The following is a 27,030-nucleotide window of genomic DNA, read 5'->3' on the forward strand; positions in this document are numbered from 1 at the left end:
AATGATAATTTTTGGATGATTCGAGTGTTATATAAACAATCATCTAACACTTTCATAAATTAATTTTCATTTTAGATGAAGGAGAGTATAAAACAACCGTATATGGAGAATATATACTTTAATCCTCTACTTGCTACAAGAGGATTACATTTTATTACTATTGACGCTCAAGATAATACGCGAAATGCAAACTTTTCAGTTGAAGTTTATGGTTGTAGTGCTATTTGGGATCCTCTAAAATTCGGTAAGTTTGAAGCTGCTGTTTCATTTTAGTCTTTATTTTATTCATGAATAACATATTCACAAGTGTTTTGGCATTATTCTTTTACATCAATTTTCATACCGATAACATATTAAAACTTATTATCAACGAATATTTACATACAAAACATTGGGCTAACGCTTCATAAGGTAAAGTTAAATATGAGGATATTGTATAAAATGACTCTACATAAAACCCAAATCGTCAGTAAACACAAGTTGATATCAGTTAATAAATCCCTCAAAGAAAGATATGATGAAATGTCTTTTAACTTCTTTTTGAACTGTCAGATAATATGAAAACAAAGACTTTCTGCACTAAGAAGGACCTGACATACCTAACATTGATCACCACCCAGTGATCAATCAACTCTAACCAGAAGTCTTCTGTTGTTTAGTCCATAAGACATTGAATTATTTAATATGTAGATTGTTGCATAAACTTCTTTCAGTTATTTACTTTTCTTCGTCACCTTCAGATCCTTGTTCAAAAAAATTTGTTGAAAAAAACAATGAAAACAAACCCTTAAAAACTATGTTAATGACTAAAGAATTTATCTTCTATTGTGAAGTATCACCGCTGAAAATCAGAAACATTACGAATGAAAAGCATTGTTTTATGATTACAGGACCATTTCCAATTACTCTAACAGGTAGGCCATTTCTAACCTCCATATTACTATGATCATCATCAAATTTTGAAATTTATACTTGGTACACGTAACGTACATCTTTTTTGCACATTTGTTTCAGACATGGGACATGGAATAAACGAAATTATAATGTTACTAAAACCAAGTAATGTTATCGTGGGAAGAAACAGTCGTAATAATAGTACACTTATAAGTGAGAATATGGGAAAGTCATGGATAGTTACAAATCAATGGAAATTGAAGAATATGTTGTCACAATCATCTGAGATTATTAATTCTTATGAAACTCCGTGGTTCAATATTCAAAATAAATCCTGTGATGACTTTACTATCAGTCTATGCAATCCAGGTGGTGATCCATGGAAATGTAAGTAGTCTGATTATTATGCAACAAATTGTTTAAATGAAATACAGATGTTACTGAAGAACGTCTAGACTATTAAATATGTGGTCTATAACAAAACAAAAATCAAGAAAAGCAACTACAAAACCAAAGAAACATGGAATACGAAAATAATTTAGCTATAACTAGGGAAAAAACAGCACCAGAGAACGGAAAAGTAGGAATGATTGATACTATATATGCATCTTCTCGATGGAAACGTGTTTACTTTGTAACTTAACTTTTTAGATTTCGCCTACATAATTTGTGTATTTATTTAGGCCTAAAAATGATATTTTTAACCAACAACATAATGAACATTGAACCGGTTTGTTTCATAAGTACCTCAGAATCCCGGTATTAATCAGTATCTCAAAATAATCATCAAGGGTTCAATCACATTTTATGGTATTTATATTTTCATTTGATTTTGGTTGTTAGATCAGTTTATTCTGAAGAGATTGAACAAGCGAACCACATATCCTATAGACTTTTGATATATTTACACTATTATTAGTAAATTTGGATCAATAATTCTATTTAATTACGAATAATACCTTATACATTTACTAATTTGGAATTTACAGATTATCTAAACAACTTGGTGTTTCTTTATTTCCAGTTTGTTACAGCGGTATATCATGGGGCAATCGACTGATCACAAATTGGAATGATCGCCAAATAACTTAATAATTCAAACTTCATTTCTTTTATATACATATTTCAACTAATAAATCAAGAATGATGTATGAAATATATGTCACGTTTTTATCAGTCTCATTTATAATCAAATAAATACCAGACTTTAGTTTCCATTGATTTCAGTTATTTGGATCTCTTTTTGATGCCCAGTATCTGACTTTAACTAAATCGGATGATGATTTTATCGCTACACACATCACAGCTACCCTCGTATATAGTTATCAACTTAAATCGCGTTAGTGAATAACGGAATTACATAAGCCAAATACGAGAATAGATTTTGAATGAGTATATTTCGTACACTGATTGATCTGAGCAGACAATCAGAGGAATGGAACGGAGAAGGCCAGTGAGCCAACTCATTTTGATCAAGCGTGATTCAATGCTTAGAGTCAGACAAAAATAAGTTACAAACACACAATGCATTGGGCAAGCAATTAACACACATACGCTCATATAAAAACAGCCAATATTGATAAGCGAGTAATTGACAAAATCAAAATGTTGCTCAAGAAGAATGAATAAATTGGTCTGTCCGGAACCTAGAATAACCCAGGTCGGTATGCCATTATAATAAACGTTACATCATGATTCTTACTGTTCCTGATATGATGTCGTACGTACCTAAGATTGTGGGTCTTGTGTAATAGATTCTGATAAAAATGCTATATAACATATATAATACGATAATTCTTGATATTTTTTCGGTTTACACATGGTTAATGCTAAACGGATGAACAATGGAAAAATCAAATGTGAATAAATCGTATGGCATATGGATTTCGGGTTAACAGCCAAATCGCTAAACGAAATAAGACTCAGCTTATCCAGCCAAATAAACAATGAACAGAAATGGATAGCGGCTAGCGGTGAAATCCAGGACGCGCGTTTCGTCCTACTTGAGACCTGAATATTAGAATTGATGTTTAATCCATATATTCTATATTAACTAAAATCATAATGTCTATATCGGGGCAATTCGCACTGGATACCCATATACTACCCAAGGCTGGGCGAATTTTAGTCCAAATATAAACAACATAATAATGCATGTCATTCCAAATTGAATGGATACCCATATCCGTTACACAAGTGAGCGGGTATCTGAAATCAGTAACTACTTGGATGATTCTGTACTTGGTTCGAGTCCCGGAATAAGCATCAATTCAAACACAAACGCATCCAGCTGACATGTCCCAATTTGGATCAAATACGCGTTCTGGATTCCACTGACAGTCAAATTTGACCTATTGTAAATTAACTGAGAGAATATGTCTGTTATATGTCCCAAGTCATCCATGCATTATTATGCTTAAAAACAAGTGAGCATTGGAATGGTAAACACTAGTTTTAGTTATTTTAAGATTGTAATTAACTGAGTAATATTAGTTAACTTTGTCGAATTACAAAGATGCTCCTTCTCAAGCTTTGTTAGATTTTAGGGCAAGCGAGGGCAGAAATTAACCGTTGATAGTGTTTAATTAAGCAGTGATCAATAAAGCTTAAATAAATGTTGAAGAATCTATAATCTTATCTTTAATAATCCTTTGAATACTAAACAAATGATTTTTTCTAGCTGAATTTCATATTCTGATAGGACAAATATTTGATAAGCACATTAAGTATATAAGCAACTAATATGAACCAGCATGTGAGTGTAAAAGTAAATCACATTATCTTAAACATTTTTATAGTGAAGGAAGGTAACATTGTCAAATTATAAAGATATTGAAGAATTTATTTATAAATGAATCATTAGTTGACCTGTTTTTATCCAGTGCATACCAAGGATTAATCGTTATTATAACTTTTGTGGTTTGTGTGTGTATAGTCAAGAATACTTTCAAAAAGACATTTTATAAAAAAGTGCTTATATTTAATTCATTTGTGCGATCAAGTACAACGAGCTGATGGGTACCAAATAGAACAAAACACGCGTCCTGGTCGTCAAAATTAAGTATTATCATACTTTGTGCATTTTCAGCAGCTAACATGTTTCACAACAGCAAAATCTTGTGTTAGCAAGAGTAAAATGCAAGTATATACTTTTATTACGTCCACTCCAGTTCATGCGCATTTTATATGTATAATTCGAAATGTATTTTATAATTTCTGATAACTGTTTGAGAATAAACTAAGGTGAAAAGTTTTGTAAAGTGACTAATCACACACAAAAGATTATTTACAATTTTCTCAGTTATTTTGTTATTTAGGATGTTAATATGATATCAAAAGATAGATTCAGTGTGAGACCATTCAATAACTGAATGTACGTTTATAAGATTTAATTTTTCAATAGGAAATACATCAGTTTCTTTGTTGTCTCAATAATAATTGATGAAATATTAAGAAGAGCACAATATTAGTAGTTAGAATTGTAGTTAATGAAGCATAACCGATCTATTATGAGAAGTGAATATTATTTTATCAACAATACGACGTATACAGTGTAGGTATGTGTTATGACGCGCGGTGTCCAAGACTGATAATGATATACAGAATTCCTGTGCCAAAGTTCCCGACTAGATTCTCAGCCAGAAGAATTGCAGTGGAGATAGTTTACTAGGATTAACCGATATATATATATATATATATATATATATATATATATACTAATTTCAATGGTTAAGATCATGAGTCAGTTGAAGCTAGACCACCATGGAAAACCTGGAAGCACTGTTGTGAGATAGTCACTCACTGAAGACAATGGTGGATGTGTCGCTCAGTTTCGTGGATTAGTTGAAGTTAGACATAAACACCATTGGGTGCCGGCTCAGTGCTCTAGTGGTTAAGTGCTCGCGCGCGAAACCAGTAGGTCCTGGGTTCGTATCTCTTAGGAGGCGAGGTCGTGGATGCGCACCTCTGAGGAGTCCCACAATAGGACGAAACGACCGTCCGGTGCTTCCAGGTTTTCCGTGGTGGTCTAGCTTCAATTGACTCATGATCTTAACCACTGAAATTACTATAATATTCACAAAACCCATCTGATATATATATATATATATATGTACCTTAGTAAATAAACCTATTTCTTGGTTAATAACATGCAGTTGCCATTAAAAGATTTTTGATTGTCAATTTTTGGTTTCTGTTTTATTCACTTTCGATTGACTCAGTGATTATATTATTCAATAACAATATAATCATCTAACTTATTCGGATGAATAATCTCCAAATACCAAGGTCTTGCAAAGTCAGATCTATACATAAATAAATACAAGTATCATAATAAATTTCAAGAATTTTGATGTCTTTAAAAAATCATTCAAATAACAAATTGCTGATAAAATTTGGAATCGCACTCCAAAATTAGTTGTAAGAACATTCTAGTTGTAAAACAAAAAAATATTTTAGCGAGCAATAGTTTATGATGACTTCTTCAGACACTTCACTCACAAATCCATGACTAATATGATAAAACCATAGAATGTTTTTGAGTCAGAATACTAACATATAAACAACGAATATACTTTTAAGTTATTGTGCACAAATATCCAAAATGCTACTGGAATATTCTCAAAAAAACTATATTTATCCAAACTTAAAATCTTTTAAACACCATGTACAAAATGTTATCGATTCTATTTGTTCACGCATCCCGTTAACAGAATCCAATATTTCGCCAAGACCTCCTGTGCTATATGAGTTATCACCCGACGAACACTATCCTTCCACCGAATATGTTATCAGAGTTACGACAAAAACACGAAATTATCGAAGCATAACATAAATTTCTGAACAATTGTGAGAGATATGTGTTTAATCATTCTTCAGTATCCTTAACAAATGTACAATTAGAAGCCTTGTGGTGGTCGGTATTCGATATAATCTCTAAACTTCGTATACAGCTCGTCTTGATAACCGTTCTATATAACGTCCCAACGGTATATTAATCAGAAGGCAAATACGAAGTGTTGATTACTTTTATTGCGAGACCACACACATATATCCAAATGTACAGATGCGTTAAACAAGCATAGAAGAGTTGTGCTGAAAGGCAAGCAAGCGAGCGAGAGCCATAGCAAGAGCGAGACGGGAGTGTGTGAGTGAGTGAGTGTTGAATATGAATAACATGGACATATATATACCATGTGAAATGAAGAGTAATTGAATCAAATAAGCGGTTAGTAGTAAGACTAGCAGAGTGAATAAATGCGTAGGCCGTAAGCAATATTCAAGCATACGTATTTCATACAAGTAAAAAATAATAAGAGTACAATAAGTTGTTATAGTGCGGATGACTTTGTCCGCTAAATGAGTTAGCAAAAGGGCTTAACTGCGTTAGATGAGACTAAACTCATTTGCACGTGAGTCACTATAGCCTCATCTCTACAAACAAAATTCTTTGACAAATTAAAAAACTAATAAACTTCACACACATGTTCAATTTGAGAATTTAATCAAACAAACAAATGATATTCGTACATTATCTGATCGAGAATCCCAACATTTCCAATCTACTGTTCTCGATAGCTGCAACCAGTATATTAGTATAAAAGTAACAGGTAAAATTCTTCGAGCGAAAGAACATAGAAACCCAACCAAAACTACTTACAAACAATAAAGACTTTTTATAATACGTCCAGATAAATGTTCATGAACTTCCATTTTAAGGTTGGTAGAGCTACAAACGTCTTAAAGAGGAGAATTACCAGAGTCTTTAAAAAGCACTTTCTTCGCAGCAACGTTGCGAGTAGTATTCTCCAGCTGATTATTGCTTATCAATAATTTTAGGAATTAATTATCTCATCTGACCAACACAATATGCATTTACCAATTTTTGTGCTTATGTGGAGCCAGATATATAGGTCGTTCGGTGCGTACTTTATCCAAACGAATTCAAGGACATTACCTGGCATGACCAAAATGCGGCGGAAACCGTTCAATAATCCAACACCTTGTGAACACAGGTCATCCAGTCAAGACAAACTCTGAGTTCAAAGTCATCTACAAGGTAATTTGAAGTCTGCCAATGGCAGTTATATTGCATCTTGTTAACTTTACCGAAGTGATACGCATACATTTGGGAAAACCAGAATTTTGTGTGCAAAAGTGGTTGGCACAACCTCTTCTTCCACCATGGTCTTAATGTCTCATCATTTCTTCCTTCATACTCTTCATCCTTTACAGTCATCTGATTCCCTTCCATCTTTTCCTTGAACTTTTTATGTCCAACTGGTTTATTTCTGTTTCTACGATCCTCCTAATTACATTTTATCTTATCATGCTGAGCCGTCCTTTCCCAATGATAATTTCCCTAACTATCTCTATGATGAATATTTAAACTCTCAACAACCAAACTATTATTAGTTTCCTTGGTTAAAAAAATTCTTTTAATAACTTTCTTTATTCTACCTCACCGTTAATATGTCTAACAGAAGTTTACTATCATCATAATTGCATTTTCAGAAGGGATTTTGTAGAAATTTTAGTAATTTAAATAATTAAAATCACGAGTCAATTGAAGCTAGACCACCATGGAAAATCTGGATGCACTGGATGGCCGTTCCGTTGGATGCCGGCTCAGTGGTCCAATGGTTAAGCGCCCACGCGCGAGACTGATAGGTCCCGCGTCCGAATCTCGTGGTGGAAGGTGGGATCGTAGATGCGCACTGCTGGGGAGTCGCATACTAAGACGAAACAGCCGTTCAGTGCTTGCAGGTTTTCCATGGTGGTCTAGCTTCAATTGGCTCATGATTTCAACTATTGAAATAATTGCATTTATTGTAATTATTACCATCCTGAAAAATAAGTATATATATATATATATATATATATATATATATATATATATATATATATATATATATATATGCGATAACTCATCACTGAACCGATGTTTTTTATTTAATATCTCAATGGGTGTATTCCGTTTACTAATTCTTATTTCCGAATGTTTGTTAATGTCATACTACTTATCATTACTGCTATTTTTCCTCATTGCCATCAGTATGTACTTTCTAATTATCATATTTAATTATGTAATCTATTTTCTTGTTACCAGTAATTTATACATTTTATTAATTGTCTAATATTATTCGATTATCACTTATCGCACGATCAGTTTTGTATTTTTTGTTTTGTAAAAATTTGTTCATCTTATTTTTTCTAATGGAACAATTTCCACAACCCCACACTAAAATGATTAGTTTCAAAATGGTAAATATTGGTTACTGATTTCTGAAAACTGATATAAAATGTAAATATTCTTCGACTGATCAGCTTTTCTCTAAACTATGAACGTTAATAACTTACAACGCACTAGATGTATTTTTCTGAATGTTGTCACGAGCACAGATGTGTTCATGAGTAGCTTTCCAATCGTGACAAAGTATCTTAACATATGGGCACACATTTTCAAAAAACTAGTTAACCAATCGCTTATTTTTTTAAATTTGTTTAGTCACACCTAAAAAATCCTCATCACTAGGGTTCAGAAATCACAATAAACGTTTAGTATATGTTAGTCTTTTTTTTTATATATATAAGCATTGAAAATACTTATATGTATTTATTTGAAAACGCGGCCGTGCAAAGATTTCATTCACTTATCTTTCATTAATAAAATAGATGTTGTCCTCTGTTTACAATGATACTAATAGCAATAATAACAGTAATTATTAATGCCATGTTAAGATGAATTTATAATTGAAAATAAGAATTTGTCATAGAAGGGAGTTGGTACAAATCTCAATGAAAGAATAGGGGAAAGAAAATTTATGATTTCTTTTGATAAAATTTGATTAAAAATAGGACATTCCCTCTGAAAACCAAGGCTAACAACAAGACCGATATATCTTATATGCGGATAAATGTGGTTTTCTTGAGTTGTTGCTAATTCCTTTCTGCTATGTAGAAGAGACTTAATCTTTTACGTTTAAGCATCGTACATCGGACTTTATATAAAACTCGTAGGAAATCTTCAATCTTTGTGCGGTGTTTATTATCAGTAAAGTGAAAGAGAATGACACTGCTTACAGACATAGTGATTCCTTCTCCTTATTATACTGGTACATGTTAACGATCTGCTAATGACAGAGCCCTTTAGATACAACTGATATAACTAACCTCACAGGGACTTCCAAACTGATGAACAAACTCAACTAGATGCATCATTGATATTATAGCCTTGTTTTATTAGACTAGGATTTCGTTAGTTTAAAAAATGACCTGATTAACATTTCACTCGATCTATTGATCTATAGATTTATTAGATTATCAATGGAATAACCATCATTGAAACAAAGTCATAAGTGGAAAGCTCCCTTTTCAATTGTAACAATTCACATCATGTATAAATGTTAAAAACATCAAATTTATCTACTATGAAAGTTTTTAAAACATGCATTAAATAGATACAATAAAATTCATTAATAACAAATGAATGAGAGCTAATTTTCTTTTTCAATTGTATATCCAATTAAAAGAAATGTATTGTTGGGAGAATTATCTAAAATCTAACATTTATATAAGTAGTATACAATTATTGTGTGAAAAAGAGAAAGCATTCATTAATTTACAGAAGATTTTCTTTTATTTCAAAAAATTAGAAAATTTAACTTTTATTACTTTTAATTGATATTGATATAAACGTTTTGTTTGTGAATTAAAACAAAAGAAGAATATGTTTATTATATTGAAAATTAACAGTAAAGAATATAATGTTTATGTATTACAAAGTAATTATCATTTTATTCTATAACAATCGGAAACTTCCTAACTAATTCTTATGTTTCCTAAAACTATTGTTATTTAAACTATTCACCATAGCAACTATTTTATTTGATTCTTCTTCAGCTAATATAAAGTTTATAAAACAAAAAATAAAATCATAGTTTTACTGACCAAACTTTTATTCATCCCTACTAATGATGAATTATCAGAAAATACTACTGTCTATGAATATAATATTAATCATGATCAAAAGTATGATTTGCAAATTGATGAATAATTTCATGGAAATATAAGTCTTTATTCAGGGTTTATCCACAGATCATCTTGACGTATTAGCTAATCAAAAAAATGTTTGCCCATTTAAAAGGTAAATAAATAAATCATTTTGATATAATTTATGCTTAGTAATCCATGAATTTTATTATATTTTTCATAGTTTGATGTTCTTTAGATTTCAAAGATACCTTTGAAAGTATTCCAAACCTTAGATATAATAGTCAACCGTTGTATCATATCTTTATGTATTATAAACAATATCAATAAAATATGAATAAATTTATTTATATCGATATTGAGAATTAGAGTTTTAGACTATTGGTAGAGATATAGAAACAGGTTTCTCTTAAACTGAAAATTGAGTGAAGATTTCTGTTCTATGAGCAATAAAAAGATATTAATTAGTTAAATGATGTAATGCACAATTTTAAATGTAGACTTTGGTTGAACCCAGTCATTATGAATTATGTGTACTTATACGAATATGTTCGTAGTTAGTTTGACAAAACGCTACGTAACATAATATGAATTGTAAGATTTTTAAGTTCCAAACTTTGATTCTAGATATTTAAATTCAATTCCTACGAATTGGCTTGGTTAAACGTTGTTTAAATACTTTTTTCGAAAATTTACTATCTTTTCTAGAAAATAACAAAATTTAAATAAAAATTCGAAATTCTTCTTTTGGTAGTCACTTTCCCATCAGCTGAAACTTTTTATGAAATAAAAACTAACCATTTGATCTGTGATGAAAGGGAAACATTTCAGAACACGTACTACTTAAATGATTGTTAATAAGTTTCGCAAAATATTAAAAGCCTCATAAGCTCAAACATTAAACTGTGGTGTTGAGAAAATAAATATTTCAAAACTATTATTCTTTGGAGAGAGGGGGAATAAAATTAGTAAACTTACTAATTGTGCTCTTATTAAATATAGTATAAGTGTAGTAGACGTCACTCACAGGGGTATTAATAAGTAACGTGTGACGGAATGTGTCGTCGAGGTTGCAATGATTATCAGATGGAATGAAGAGTTTCAGTGCATCGAAAACACAGCGTTGGCATAACACTTGGAGACCATACCAGAAAACAGTTCAGATTGCAAAACATACCGAAAGCTACAAATGGACGACCGAAGGCTCTGTATATGTAATATGTGAATACCCGGCAACATTCCTCGTGTTTTACACAAGTGCCATTCATATATATATATATATATATATATATATATATATATATATATATATATATATACCCTTAACTCTTCAAAAAACCAAATCAAATAACAAAAAGACAGGCAGTTTTGTTTTTATTTACTTTTAAAATTAATCACGAAGTCTTAATAAAGTATCTAAACAAACCATTGTTTTCAAACCTAAATTATTTTGAACATACAAGATAAATTTTATATCATTGAATAAGAAAAGAGAATTCAGCTAAGAAAATTTTCTTTTCGACGAAATCATTTACTTAAGCTGTACATTCGTATATATAGTTATATGGAAAATATATATCGATAGAAGGATAGAAAGGATTGTATCACAAAAAGTTGGATTCGAGAATAAATAACAAATGAGGTTAACGTACTAATCAAGGGGTAAGGAAGAACAGAATTTATGGGTCAGATAATAGTCCATTTGGCAGATATGAAGAAAAGCCACAAACAACAAAGGTCATAATAATAAACTGAATGATAATAAAGAAAACTTGTATAAGGTAATAATAATCAATGATTAGAGTTTAAAATGCAAAATAATAATTTAAAAAATATCGATAATACTTAGATAAAAGTGCAGAAAAACAACCAAGACAACGGAAAAAAACACCAACACAGAAACATATCCATTAAGGGAATTAGGGCCAAGGAAGAATGAGAGGTTGGACAAATCGTTTCTGCACGCAAAGTTCAGGCTTGAGTTTGTGGATTGCCAATGTTTGTGGCTTTTCTTCATATCTGCCAAATGGACTATTATCTGACCCATAAATTCTGTTCTTCCTTACCCCTTGATTAGTACGTTAACCTTATTTGTTATTTATTCTCGAATCCAACATTTTTGTGATACAATCCTTTCTATCCTTCTATCGATATATATTTTCCATATAACTATATATACGAATGTACAGCTTAAGTAAATGATTTCGTCGAAAAGAAAATTTTCTTAGCTGAATTCTCCTTTTCTTATTCAATGACACTATGGGTTATTTTAAAAATCTCATATCAATCATTTGATCACGATATTATTATCGGTAGTAAGTAGACGTTTTAGAGAAACTGTGTGTATATTGAAATTCTTTTTTGTTTCATGACGAAATAACTTTCTCATCTTCATTAAAAAATAACATGATCAATCAATATGATCAAATGAAGATGTGAACATGGTGTATGCAATCAGAAGAAATGTGTATGCGATAACTGTTGGGTAGGCAAATTTTGCGAAGTATCAGGTTAGTGAAGTCATTTAAGTTACATGTAAAACAACTTTCGTTTACTAAGAACAGATTTCGCACTAATCAAAATATTTTCATCGTTATCTCATTTCCTATAGATCATAATCATCCCATTGTAATTATAAATGATTATAATGTGATCGCGTAAAGCTTTTTGATCACTGATCCCAAATTGTGGACGAGAAAGCAATTTTGAGTGGTTTCAAGTATTGATGTTTTATGAAGTATGTAACACGATTCAAAGTAACATACAAGACATAAGGAAACTTCTATTATTGATTGGAGCAAAAGGTGTATATGGAATTTTTAGTTTTAATTGTGTGAAGAAATATAAACCATAAATAAACATGATGGTATAATGCAAAGATGATAATACTAGATTATATTGCGTACATTATAATGATCAATGTTGTATAACTGCAACAGCATGTGTACAAATAAAAAGCATGTAAAATTAATAGACTAACATTAAGTTTTTGGAATTTACAATGTGTTAATAATCTTGAACAGTATGGAGTATGACTCGATCTTCATGATTGAAACTTGACACAATGATAACAAGTTAGTCCATATGTTAACCGTTTGGAGACAAAATAGAAATATTTACGAAACGTTCAGTTCAAAATAAAAGCAACATTTATTTCCTCAAGTCCTATGACTTTTTATTTATATCAAATTCAAATTATATAACTATAAAATCACTATTTAGTTAGATGGATGTCGAAAGACCTTATTTCATGCCCATTAAAAGCAATAAATTCTTGTTGAATTCTGAATTATATCGACCTCCCGAAACCCTAGTTTTTAATAAACTTATGAAATGGTAAACTAAGATCATTTCTAAATCATATTCGTCGAGATAATTAATAGCCTAGAAGTGATTTGGTTTTCATGATGCACTTCTTGAAATATATTGAAGTTACGAAGAATAATCATATAAGTTATAAGATGAAACGTTTCATTTACGTTTCTAAAAGCTTGTCTTAATTAGTTGCTAACATAACAAGTAAATCATTCTTCATTTTATAAACAGAAATAAATGAAATTATTTAAAAGTATAACCAGTAACATAGATATCAATAAACACTACCGGAAACTAGTCACAAGAAAATAATAACACAAACTGTTCATTCCAATAATATTTAAAGTTGTTTGGCTTGAACTGACTGTGTTCGAAATATTTAATATTTATTTTAAACTTGCGGCGTGTATTTAAGTTGGCGCCACAGTTAACCATTCAACTTCTGATATATCAAGACATCACATTATACTTGGTGATTGCTTCTATCCAGTTTTAGATAATATTCGTTTTACCTCAGATAGTTTTAAAATTACTGTGTCACCAAGTTCTATCGGCATTCCAAACAAAATTATTGGACAACTTACATTTCGAGATGTACGAAGTGATCAAATAGAGGAATGTGGGCAATTATTTTTTTTACTTGGAGGAGTCCAACATTATAACTATCCAATTTATGTAGAAAACGGTACAGGTTTCATTCGCTTTAGTCCCCTTAACAATTTTAATTGGCCAAAGCTGATACATCACAAAATTTACATGACTGTAAAATTATATGTCAGACCAAATAAGGAAATGGATTCATCGCGAATTGTCATCTCCTGGAATTATTTTACGAAAGATCAACAAGGAAAACAGTCGAAGTCCCAAAACGATGATTTCCATCTGGAGAGGCTTAGGAGGGTGCGTACCGTTTTTGAGTAAAATTAACCATTTTTTTGTTTTGACAGAGTTACCTTTGAAACACATTTTCGATCTCCAGTTAAAGGAAAAGAACTTTGTGAATAAACTAATCTATCGTGTGGTGGATTTTAGTGCCGTATTAAGATTTAATTAATAATCAGCAAAATATGGGTAAAGCGTTTGAAAATGCAAAAGCCAACCCTTGCCTTAGTTCGTCCAAAATCTCACATGAATGCGAAATCCTGTATATTAAACAGTCAAACATTACTATAAACTAAAAGGTGTAGAAATTTTTCATGTATTGGTTTTCCACAACTGAGATTAAAAATTTAGTGTAAAAGCATGAAAGGAGATTTTTAGCTGTTCTCGTATACTAATTTCATAGTCGATCAAATTAATTTAGTGCTTAACATGGAGTCACTAATACGTTTGATTTGATTACCTAATCTATGGTTTGTTGAATCGTTTAGCAGTTAGATGTAAAAAATATAAACCACCTGCTAATAATCACCTTCACATACCTTAACAAACTGTATGAAATGAAGTATACTGCATTTGTCAATATTCTTCTGACTTTAGAATTATCTGTGTAAAACAACTGACTTCTTGACGTCATTGGATAGCTGAGTTGGGATGTTTATTTTCATTCCGAAAGTGTGGAAATCATTGAAATGACTTCCATGGAGGCGATTCAATACAAAACCTCTGTTGGTTTGTCAGATCCAACAAAGTAAAATATATCTAGATTACTGTCTAAAATAAGGTTAAACACTAGAAGATACTGTAAGCCAATTACTTACATATATAATTAACAAATAATTCTATAAAACCATATATCCCTAAGACATTTAAATTTATAGAACTGAATTGTATAACGATTTTTGGGTTTACTTGCCCTCAGAAAGTTACATCAGTAAAAATTACAATTATTAACATAACAATACTTGAAGTAAATAACACTTAAATGATATCGAAATCTAGAACCAACAACGTTCTCATATAAGAATTATTTCCCAATCCAGGATAACAGCATTTTTGAGTATATTATTAGATATATGTGCATTACTTCTCGAGATCGATAGATAACCATAGAGAAAAATATAAAATAAATGGTTGAACTTTGCTGTAGTCATAGAAGAAAAAAGTATTAAGAATTATCATACTTGATTATAATTTTCGGAATGAAATCCAATATTGGATTGGGCTCCCAAAGTAAACGATAACCACAGTCTTTTTAACAGTAACATTAATACGACAACAATATAAATAAGATGTAATGGAACGCGAATGAAATGAAATTTCAATTCAGCCGTTTACTAGCCAAAGTGGAGATTCGTCTGGAATTCAAGTTATTTCAGCAGTCCTGATTCCAGATTCATAATATTCTGTAGAATTCTTACATATAAAACCTTTATTGTAAATGTGATGCTATATTTAATTATAATATCGTGATTATTTTTCACAAACATTCTAATATCAGAATTCCATCAAAACAATATTTGATGAATAATTTTAGAGTGTGAACCCTTCAAACCTACAACTTCTCGTGACGAGAAGTGATGCAGCTACCAATACATTGTGTCCGACTGAAGTAATAGCACTAAGTGTTCAGCTTGGTCTACCTGCTGGTACAACTGCAATAACAGTTGAATTGTTTGGTCCTACTAAAGATACTATAATCTACGGTTTTGTTGAATTTATTGATATTTCATATATTGGAGTAAGAGTTTCAAACAGGGATTTTTCAATTGGCGTACGAAACACGACTATAGAAACTGATTACGAATACAAAGTAAACTATATATTTTGGTGTTAGTTATGTGCGCATGTATTAATAAGAAGTAAGACATTAGGTTTATTTGTTAATCTATGTCATAATGTGGATAATGTTCAGTAAAAAATACATGTGGTTTTATGAACTTCCCTATAATGAATTTCACATTTATCTTTGCTAGTAGTTTTTTTTAGATGAAAGGATTAAATCATATTTCATTTCTGTATTTCTAACGACAAACAATCCGATTATTAAATGGAATCTGTTATAAAAAATAAATTGAATAATTTGATCGTAAATGATGAATAACAATTTTTATGAACTGGATATCATAAGGATATAGATGTTATACATCCTTTAGTGAGAACCTTACATAATTCAAAAATAATATCATCTTACATTTCTCATCAAAAGAAAAACAAAACAAGCCTATCTTATCAAATTCAGAATTAATAAAAGATATATCGAAAGATACTCAAGATTATGTTAATAGAATTTCTAACATATATTATGAGAAATATAGACTAATAATAAAATAATATATATTTTTAAATAATTTATTAGGTAATGACTTTCAAAAAAGCATCGAATGGCCATTTTGTCCTAATATGGGACTCAGCAGAGCACATTCACAATCCTGCTTGCGTGATTCCAAACTAGGATCTTCGGTCTCGCGCGCGAGCGATTAACCTCAAGACCACTGAGCAGGAATCCAACGGTGTTAATGTTTAACTTCAAATAGTTTTGATATTGATATGCAAAGAGTTGAGGTTTGTCCATGATTTAACAACCTCAACTAATAAGTATTGATAAAATAATCTCTAAAATTGTTCAGTAGGAAAAAACATCTACTGCTTATAGTACTTAAATCTAATAACACAAGCACATGTAATCATTCATATAGCTGTCACATTGAATTAACGAAAGGATTTACTTTTTAACTTCTTTACTTCAGAATAAAGAATACTAACCTTTATACGAATAGATTCGAATGTTTCTTACTTCATAGTTAAGACATGAATCACATTCCTGACTAAATAGAGTTACAAGCATCATCCATAATGTTGTGCGCGTTTTTGATTCATTAACACTATTTATTATATTTCATCCAGAATTTAATTTTTTTTTCAGAATACGTATACAGCTGTTGATTTATCAAGTATCACAATGATAGATATACCAAATGTTGTAGAGAATTATAGTTTAACATTGCGTTTTGCTGTTGGTTTATGGAGTAATAATTCAATAGTAGATGGAATGCAGTTTATTTGTAACTGTAAAGTTTCTGACGGTATTTCAGTGGTAACCAGTACAACTACAATCACATCACGTAAATTATGTACAGTTTTTCAACCAGAATTAAACATGTTATCTAATTTTCCATACATTGTACCGGGAGATATATTACTGTTTCAAGCAGAAGCATATTTTACATTTGAAACCGGAAATTATACGGTAAATTCTGTTTCAAATTCCGTCTTTATTTGGTTAAGAAATCCTTATATTAAAGCGTAAAGATAATAGTTGAATACTTTAAAAAGTAGATGCTTAGAGTGGGAACATTGCTTCTTGTTAATTATTCTACAGTGTGACGTAAATTCTAGTTTATAAAATATTTGTCTTTCATATTCTTAGCTTTTCAAAACCATATCTCGAATCATGGAGAAACCAGTTGTAAATAGACTGTCTTGAATTTGTTTTTTGTAGTAGACATATATTTTTCGTGAAATAAATTTTTTTGTCTATATAGGGTTGTGATACCGCATGCAATGGATGAAGAGTTGCGCACGATCATGAATTGATTGAAGCTAGACATTAACACCGATGGATTCCGGTTCAGCGGTGTGCAGGTTAAGCCTTCGTGAGAGACTGAAGGTCCTGAGTTCAGTGGTGTGTGTGAGATCGTGGATTCGCACTGTTGTGGAGTCCCATACTAAGACGAAACGGCCGTACAATGACTTTAGGCTTTCACTGGTGGTCTAACATTGATTAGTTGATAATCTCAATAAAAAAACCTTGAATATTCATACGTACGGCTTAAAAGTTGTTTTTTGATTACTTTGTGTTATGCATTAATTAGTGATTTCATATTTTAAATGTCATCATTACTGTATTTCTAGGAATAGGCAACAATATTAGATGTATAGGTAGTGTGAAAGACCAGAATTGTTCAGTTTCCCTTTTTTATAACTCGTTATTTGATTGACCAAACAGTTAGAACATTAAGAGTGTCATATAAATACAGTCTGGACAGATAATGTGTGATATAATATAAAACACCAAAAATCATTTCCCCAAGAAAATTATAGATTTAGCGTTAAGTTTACGAATGCATTGTTATATATTTAGTAACAACCGATAATTAGCTAATGAGTAAGTGAAATAATGGTTATTAACTTGATTTCAATTCGTTTGTGCAAAATTAATGGTCATAAGATAAAAGTAATAAAAATTCAGGATATGTTGAAGTAAAAGCAGATTAATGACTCGTAATGTATTCTCATTTCTGTCAAATAAAGAACTAAAGGATTAGAAATAAAACCGAAAAATTTACATTCATAAACATATATATGCTATCTGTTAGGAAATCGTCTATCAATATAGATGACATATAATTATGCATTTCTGCGATTTATTCTATAGAGTGATCTAACTTATTTAATACATTGTGACTAATAACTGGTCCCTCTAAATTATCATCTATCCATATCTGTAGTTTGATGGTATGTCAGTTAAAACTGCTGGTTGTCGTGCATCTCGGTGTTGTATAAATCATATATTGTTCAAAAGATTTGTTAACTAACATAACTTACTTATAACACACGTCAATATCTCTTTGAAATGTTTAACAACAAAGTCTTACATACGGATGTGAAGTAATATAAGGTAACAGTTTTTCGGTTAGTTTTGGAAACATACCTTATTAACATGTCTCAACCGACACATATCTAATTTCAGGATTTAATGTGGATGAACTATACGAAAACAGTTCTTGTTCATCACAACTTTGCTATGAGTAGATGAATTCTAATAAATACAGAAGTTACAGAACATTTAAGATAAGAAAATACTCTTATTTATTTATAAGCACTGAGAAAAATGTGTATGGTGTTTCAAAGTCATAGCCAGTAGAATATTAAATATTATAAATAACAGTCATAAATGATAGTTAAATAATAGTTATCACTATGAGTAAAACAAGAAAAGGAAAGAAACGTATTCTATATAAGGCGGTATATTAATGAAGTAATAGATCAAAGAAACATTACTTTCAGCGATGAGGTTACCAAAAATATTACGGGTTCATGATTGACAGTGTAAAGTGTTGCTTATTTGCAAACGAAACGATATTGATTTTGTAACTTATTTGTAATAAAAACACCATTTATAAAGATATCACATAGTGACGTAAATAACATAAACATCAAGAAATATTTAGTATTTCTATGTTGTCATGAATTTCCTAGGAAATATTCTTATCTAGAAAATAATTAATACACTGTATTGAAACCAAAAGTGAGGACACGTTCTAAGTACTTCAGTAATAAGAAAGACACTCCGAATTCTCGCAGAACCTTGTCATATATCTGTTAATAAAAATTGAGTTGACTACTCACTTTGAATATTTACAGAAAAACATGTTCCCGAATAGTTTATAGATACATTCACTTTAAATTAATATCAGAATTTAGTAATCTAAGACGGTAACAGTATAAACAGAGAATAAAAAGTTACATTCGGTTTCATTCACTAATATTTCATCTATTTTACAGTTCACAGTATATATAATCGGTTCCTCATCTACTATTAGCAACTTTGAAGTAATTCTAGGTAATGGGATGAACTATCCAGAAGGATCTGAAGTCAGGCAATCCGAAGATGAGCTAACACTTACAAAGCAAATTGATGTACAAATGAAAGGACTTAAAAATAAAAGTAATACGTTTTAAAAGTTTAATAGATTGAAATTTAAAATGAGTTATAAGATATTTATAATTTCTTTTGCTTTTATTTAAAGTGTGTTTTGTTACCATTAAAAAGTGGCAATTTTTCCTTGTATTATTCAACATTTATTACATACGAGTTTATTTACATGAAATTCCAGATAATGATCTATCATAAATAATAAATCATATTACATACAAAACCAAGGTATTTACGCTATAAATAAGTTTATAATTAATTAGTAGTAATATGTAAATTGAAAAAGATATGGCAGCATCAATGAGTTAAATGAAAGCTTGCAATTAGAAAAATATCAACTGTTTAGCCACAACATTATATAAATATGTATATGCTAAATCACTGGTGAATAACTTCCAGAATTCATTATATCTATATGTATTAGTTCATTTATTTCAAAACACAAATCATAGTAAAGGGTAGTTAGTTATTTTAAAATCAATAATGTTTTTAGATTGTGAACTTTCTAATGTGAATTTCAAAAATCATATTCTAATGTTCATGATACAATGAAGTTGTATATTGAAACCTACTTGGTTATCCTTAATAAAATGACAAAAGTCATATTCACCATCGAAGATGACTGGAAAACATTTCATACATATTTAAAAAAATTATATTTATATTTTATTAAGAGACATTTAAATATGATACAAAAATTACATGATTCTGATAGCTTACCACTTAACCTAGTGATTAATTTATCAAATAACTAATAATTTCCTCTGAATATTTTAGTAAACATAACCAAAGCGTTAAGAACATAAAAAAATTAATTCTAACAGGAGCTCAGAAATACTCTATTTGTATTGATAATAACACTTACTAGATTAATTTCCTGTGGGTATTCTTAGCTTTAAGTAACTGAGTGAAAAAAGTGGATAATCCGATATCTTATATTAACTTACGTTATTTGATACAAACATTCTAAATAATAAAACATTTGTGGCCCTTTTCTCAAAAACTTATTAATTTAAGTTGATAAAATTCCCTAACATTATACAAATAGCCATAAAATTTATAAAATTTTCAATTAGAAGACTTCATTTTCTAGATAGTTCAGAGTAATTAAACTTATTAGTACGAAATATATGATTGATGTATGTTATAGGAAACTACTTACGGTTGTCTAGTAAATAAAAAAAATGAAATGTTTCAAAGGTTTTGACATTTCCTTCTGAGTTTTTAGACTAGGTAGTTAACTCTCGTGAATCTAAAGTAGAGTGGCTTGGATATAAGGTACGTTATCACATTTAATTATTTACACAAATGTTGTTGATTATTGTTAATAAGTAAGTAGCTTAGGTAAAGAATTGCACGTCAACCGTTAATAAACAGGTAAATATTCGAAAATAAATAAAGTACAATCAACAATTAATGAATAGGTTTTAATATTTCTAAACGTCCTAACAATTTTTGTGAATATGAAAATCACTTCAGATGATTTCTGATTGATTGAGTTTATTTTCACGATACATCAACTTTATTGACTATGAGAAATCGTCTGACAGTGTGTACAGGAAGAACTTACGGAAATTTCTCCGACACTATGGTGTACCTGAGAAGATCGCCAGTATCATACAGAATTAATACAACGGACTACAGTGCAAAGTGGTGCATGGAGGACAGCTGATAGATGCATTCCAAGTAAAGACCGGAGTCAGACAAGGCTGTTTACTCTCCCCTTTCCCCTTTCTTCTGGCGGTTAACTAGTTTATTAAGACCTCGATATCTGAGGGGAAACACAGAATAAAATGGACAGCTCAGAATCAATTAGATGATTTGAACTTCACATATGACCTAGCTCTTCTATCCCACACGCAAACCAATGCGTATGAAGACAACTAGTGTAACAGCAACTTCTGAATCAGTAGGACTCAACATACACAAAGAAAAAGGTGAGATCCTCAAATGCAACACGGAGAACACTAACCCAACCACTCTTGATGGAAAACCTGTGAAATCTTTCCCGTACCTGGAAAGCATCATCGATGAAAAACAATGAGCTGCTGCAGATGTAGGGGCGAGGATTTTCAAAGCAAGGACAGCATTCTTACAGTTGAAGAACATATGTAACTCAACTGTCAAACAACATCAAATCGAGAGTCTTCAATACGAACACGAAGACAGTGCTATTGTACAGAGCTAAAACGTGGAGAACTACCACAATCATCATCAAGAAGGTACAAGTATTTATAAACAATTGTATACGCAAGATCCGTTGCCGGATACCATCAGCAGCAGCCTTCTATGGGAGAGGACAAACTAGGTTCCCGCTGAAGAGGCGTAGTGTGGTGTGTGTATTTATATTGACATAAATAGTATATGATGTAAGTCAGGAACAGAATGTCTGGTAGCAGAAAGACAAGAGAATCGGACTGTAAAGAATGGAAACAGAATGCAATTTGTATGAAAACACAAGATCAATGAAGTCTGGGCCATTTTGGGACAATTGATGGTCATTTTGCAAATTGAGCATTTACTATATGGTTGTTAGATTTTATTAACAAGTTCTGTAATCTTGTGTCAAATATATCCCATTGTCCCCACTGGTGTTCTTGTTCACTACAGTAGGAAATGGATTGAACATGCATTGTAGAAGTCATCAAACTGCATCATAAGGGAAGTACTAACTTGGAATCCTGAATGGAAATGGAAAAGAGGAAGGTCGGAAAACGCACTACGTCGGGAATCGGATACAGACATGAGAAGGATGAATAGCAACTGGAAAGTATTGTCCAGGATAAAGAGCAATGGAGAGTGCTGGTGGGTGGCCTATGCTCCTCCACGAGAAGTAACAAGCGTAATTAAGCATGTAGGCATATTATGAGCTATATTATATCGTTTATAGCTAGCTCAATAGGTGAAGAAGCATTTTAAAGGAAATAATCACTGAGAATCAAAAAGAAGGTAAATTTTCTCTACAAATGTTTTCAAATTTAAAATTATTTTTTTAACATAAATGTACTCAACTGTATTACGGAAACATTACAGTTCATAAAAAATCTGTTTTTTTTTCATTTTAGATGCTAGAGCGACATATCTGACTAAATCAAACCGCTCAGTGAAATTAAATGCATATATACAAGCTGTAACATACCCATCAACGAGAGCAATAGTTGGATTTCGATTCCGTTATTCTCAAGCTGATGTAATTATTCGTGAGCTTCAAATACCTATTATAGCTAATTATAGAAGCTTTATAAATGTAAGCGTGTTATTACTGTACTTAATTAATTGGTAGATATGTACAGTTATTGAGATGGTGGAGAGGATTTGTAGCTCAGGTGGACGATTTTGATGGAGTTATTCTTTAAGTGATTCTGTGAGATATCAAGTAATATGTTGAACATTAGATACATGATGAACATAAGCAGAAAAGTCAAGTTCGTTCTTTAAATTATCTGTATCTTGTTATACTAGTTTCAGTTAAAAGCTGGATAATCAACAGAATTAGGAATGAAAAGCGACCAATATAGAAAATGGAAATATAAATTATCGGGATTTTACAGGAGTATTTATATTAATTTAACGAATGTAGCAATCTGCTAGAAATATGACATATCAAAAGGAAGCTGTGTAGTGATCTTCAGGATTTATGTCTAAGAGGACCAGTTTATACAGACATTTATCTTGGTTGGTGTTCCAAATTTCGGCCAAAACATTTTTTTCATCATGGAGTAAACATTTTTTAGCCTAAATTCTTAGAAAATCATTTAAAAACAAAGCAGACAATATTGAATATAGTGTTAACGGAAACTACAGTCAATAACTTCAACACTGATTTCATGAATATCCTATCAACTGCCACAGATTACAATTCTTACAATGAAAAGGAATAACATTTCCTGTTCTGATCCCTATGTAAAAGTGAATTATGATGTGCAAAATGGTGAAATTATGATATTTAAACTTTTCTTAGTACTATGCTAACTCGTTCAACTACTGGCGTACGGTGATGAGCATTATGTTTAGATATAAAATTTACAGGACCCAACGATGTTAAGCTAACTCATTTCTAGAGTAGCACTAGTCTGTTAGCTTAATATTACAAAAATAATGATTATCAGAATTTTTCGCTAATGTATTCGTATGCGTACATTTTGTTTACTAAAAAACCAATTAGTCGTTAGTAAATCATTTATTGGTAAAATTTGATCAGTTCAGTTCAGTGGATTTCAATCACTTTTTATTGGATTTTAAATCATAGTAATTTTCATCTCTTAAGACCACATATATAGAATAATGCCATTAAAGTTTGTCATAGGTAATTAGGTATATTAGTTGTAAGGCACATTGGCTTAACTAAAAAGCTTTTCCTTACCTGTGGACGTTTTCAGAGTACAACAAATTGTAAAACACATTCAAAACCTTTAGTCACATCTACAATTTAATTTATAGAAAATGCTTTGAGTAACATGTTTTTTCAGTAATGTTCCGTTCAATATAAACACAATATAATAACCGATATAGATTCAGATACACTTCTGTGGGTACTCCTACTATAGCACTTTAGTGATTTTCATTACAATGATGTTTCGGTTGTTCGTTCTCTATTTTAAGAACCATCGATATCTTGCTATCATTAAGGAACTTTCACGTCGAATAAGAACAACACAAACAAGTATTGCCATTAAATTTACTTCGAGTGTCGTGATTTGGTACACAACTGTATTTTTATCCCATCCAAACAAACACCCTTTCAAGAGACGTTTTGGGAAATTGGTTGGATTGAAGTCGGTACTTAAAATATATCGCAAATTATTTTCTTTATTCGATTGATATTCATATGACGGTCCTAGAGAAACTAGATGACTTCTCAGTTCATTATAATTCTTTGAATAATATAAATTCAAACAGATAAATTTGCGTGATAGATTTGACTCAGAAGATATTTGTTTGCCTCATGAATAAGAAATGCTGCGGATGCATTTGCTTGCGAATCGAAGTGTCTTAAAAGTCCCTTACGCTTAATACAACGAAACCAGGAGATGTTATGGGCCTGTTTCCTAATACACGAATTATTCTCATATGCCAAATAACCACATTCATAACTGTGATAATATTTCCCATAATATGTAGTCCTGTATACATATACCGCTTTGAAAAAGATAAATACTGTTCACATATTTCCGAATCTTTGAACTAAATAACCCTAAAAACTCATTAACTTATCCCCTTCTATGAAGATAATACCTGGGTATCCTTCGTGTTTTCCAACGAATAAGCTTTACATGTAGTTATTGATTCTGATGTAAATGAAAATCACTTATCGTGGAATGAAATTAGGTTATCCTGTCGAATTCCTCATGTTCGTTCTTTATTTCAACCAGCTAGAGAAATTTTATGGGGAACAGTGTACTTATGAATTAGGTTTCAGAAATCGTGATCATGTTCGAACTAAAATTTAAATCCATGATTACACAATAACCACAGTTCAAGGTTAAGAATAATACAAATCTTCCACAAATTACTGACTTTTTATACCTATTCTAAAATAACAATGACCAACCATATCATTCTTAAACTTATTGACTCTGTCAGAATTGATAAAAGGAAAAATATAACGATAGGGTAAGTGTAAATATTGAAACTATTATTATTCAAGTTAGTGTATGATGAATTCAAATAAATTTTCTCCTACCTGAAAAACTAACTACACTTTGACTAATGAGAACAGTGACATGAGCGACAAAATCTTTCTAAAACCACACATAAATCTGTAAATAAGTGTTTACGAATTCTAATTTAATTAAAAGCATTCATTTACTCATAAAGTCAATTTTAATTGAATTTGTCGTTGTAATTAATGTAACCACTCACAAGCCCATTGCTAAAGTATTATCCCACAGTAAATTTCATTGTGTGGTAAAAAGTGTACCAAAAGTGTGTGCTCTGTATAAAAATCAGGTTTATGACAGTGTTATAACCAGTTACTTCAATAAAATTATTAAAAAATGAATCTTAATCCAATAATTCTACTCTTCGATTCATTATTATGTCCCTAGGCTTCAAATCCTACTTTCAACTTTTCAGGAATTTCAAATCCAGCTAAAGTTGAAACATTCGCTGAAGTTTTTTTCAGTCTTAGACTTCCTCCTTCATCAAAACAGATTTATGCTGTAGAAGTAGGCTTTGATAACGTTTCTTTGGGTGAATTCTGTTATTCTACCATCACAGAAGTTGGAAAAGGGATCACAAACAGAATAACAGGGGTAAGTTACTAACATTAAAATACTTTACAGAGTAAACTATTTATAGGAGAAATATTCTGTAATCCAAGTCTAGATTTCGATTAAGTGATATTATTTGGTCACTAGTCTAAAATACAGCGACGAAAATATACTTAGTGACGAGACAATGACAGTTAGTAGATTTATGGTCTTAGATGACGATTGAACTGAAATATTTCGCGAATTCAGAATAACACCAGTTTTAATGTTTAAATTTGGAACATAACCTTAAGAATAATTTACAACTTTTCAGTATGATTTCTATAACAATCATAAGTAAAAATATTAGTGATTCATGTTATCGGAGAAATCAGGAAACGATTGACATCTTAATTACCACTGTGGACAAGAGAAAATGAGATAAATTTATTAACAAACTTAGTGACCGGTACCGACCTTTTGAATATTTTAAACAGAGCAAGAACGAAGATTGGCGCAGAATAATATGAATTCGTTTTATTTTGTTAGGTTCTCATCAGCTGCTTACAACCTAAAATGTTTGAAATTCAACATTGTTACAGATATTGACGTATTCATACATAAGAAAGTGATTAAGGATGAATAAATGTATCATGGTGTAGCGAAGATTCCGATAGAGTTAATGAGGTCATAAAATTTTGTCTCGAATATATAGAGTTTGAGAGAGAAAGTTCCGGAACATTGAAATAGTGATTAGAACTCATGAAAATAGATTAATGGTAATGAAGAAAATGTGAATTGAAATCAGTCAGTTATGTATGATGTAATTTAATTTTGGATATTCTTAGTTTAATCGTAAATGTTCATTTTCTTATTTATCAGGATGTTTGATATTTATGGTGACTAGTAAATGAAATAAATTTCATTTCCATAATCTTTGTTTAGGATACAAAAGTTCTTCTCAACTTTCACTATGCACTGGGTTATATGTTGTTTAAATGTTTATATCCACGTTAATGATTTTGTTTTTTTTAATCTGAT

At 30.7% G+C, this 27,030-nt stretch overlaps 1 protein-coding gene across 1 annotated transcript in view; it reads left to right on the plus strand.

Moving 5' to 3' along the window:
- Window positions 1-27,030, plus strand: part of MS3_00007778 (uncharacterized protein) — a gene marked incomplete at both ends in the record, with an annotated part of 76,064 nt that overhangs the window by 34,636 nt on the left and 14,398 nt on the right. The window contains 9 exons of the mRNA XM_035729863.2: window positions 76-244; window positions 741-914; window positions 1,015-1,281; window positions 1,578-1,624; window positions 15,617-15,892; window positions 17,006-17,329; window positions 19,648-19,810; window positions 22,864-23,045; window positions 25,846-26,052. Coding sequence (XP_035585348.2) covers window positions 76-244; window positions 741-914; window positions 1,015-1,281; window positions 1,578-1,624; window positions 15,617-15,892; window positions 17,006-17,329; window positions 19,648-19,810; window positions 22,864-23,045; window positions 25,846-26,052 — 1,809 coding nt within the window. The remainder of the gene's footprint in view (window positions 1-75; window positions 245-740; window positions 915-1,014; window positions 1,282-1,577; window positions 1,625-15,616; window positions 15,893-17,005; window positions 17,330-19,647; window positions 19,811-22,863; window positions 23,046-25,845; window positions 26,053-27,030) is intronic.

This window comes from Schistosoma haematobium, chromosome 4, assembly GCF_000699445.3.
Source record: "Schistosoma haematobium chromosome 4, whole genome shotgun sequence".
Classification (NCBI taxonomy): Eukaryota; Metazoa; Platyhelminthes; class Trematoda; order Strigeidida; family Schistosomatidae; genus Schistosoma; species Schistosoma haematobium.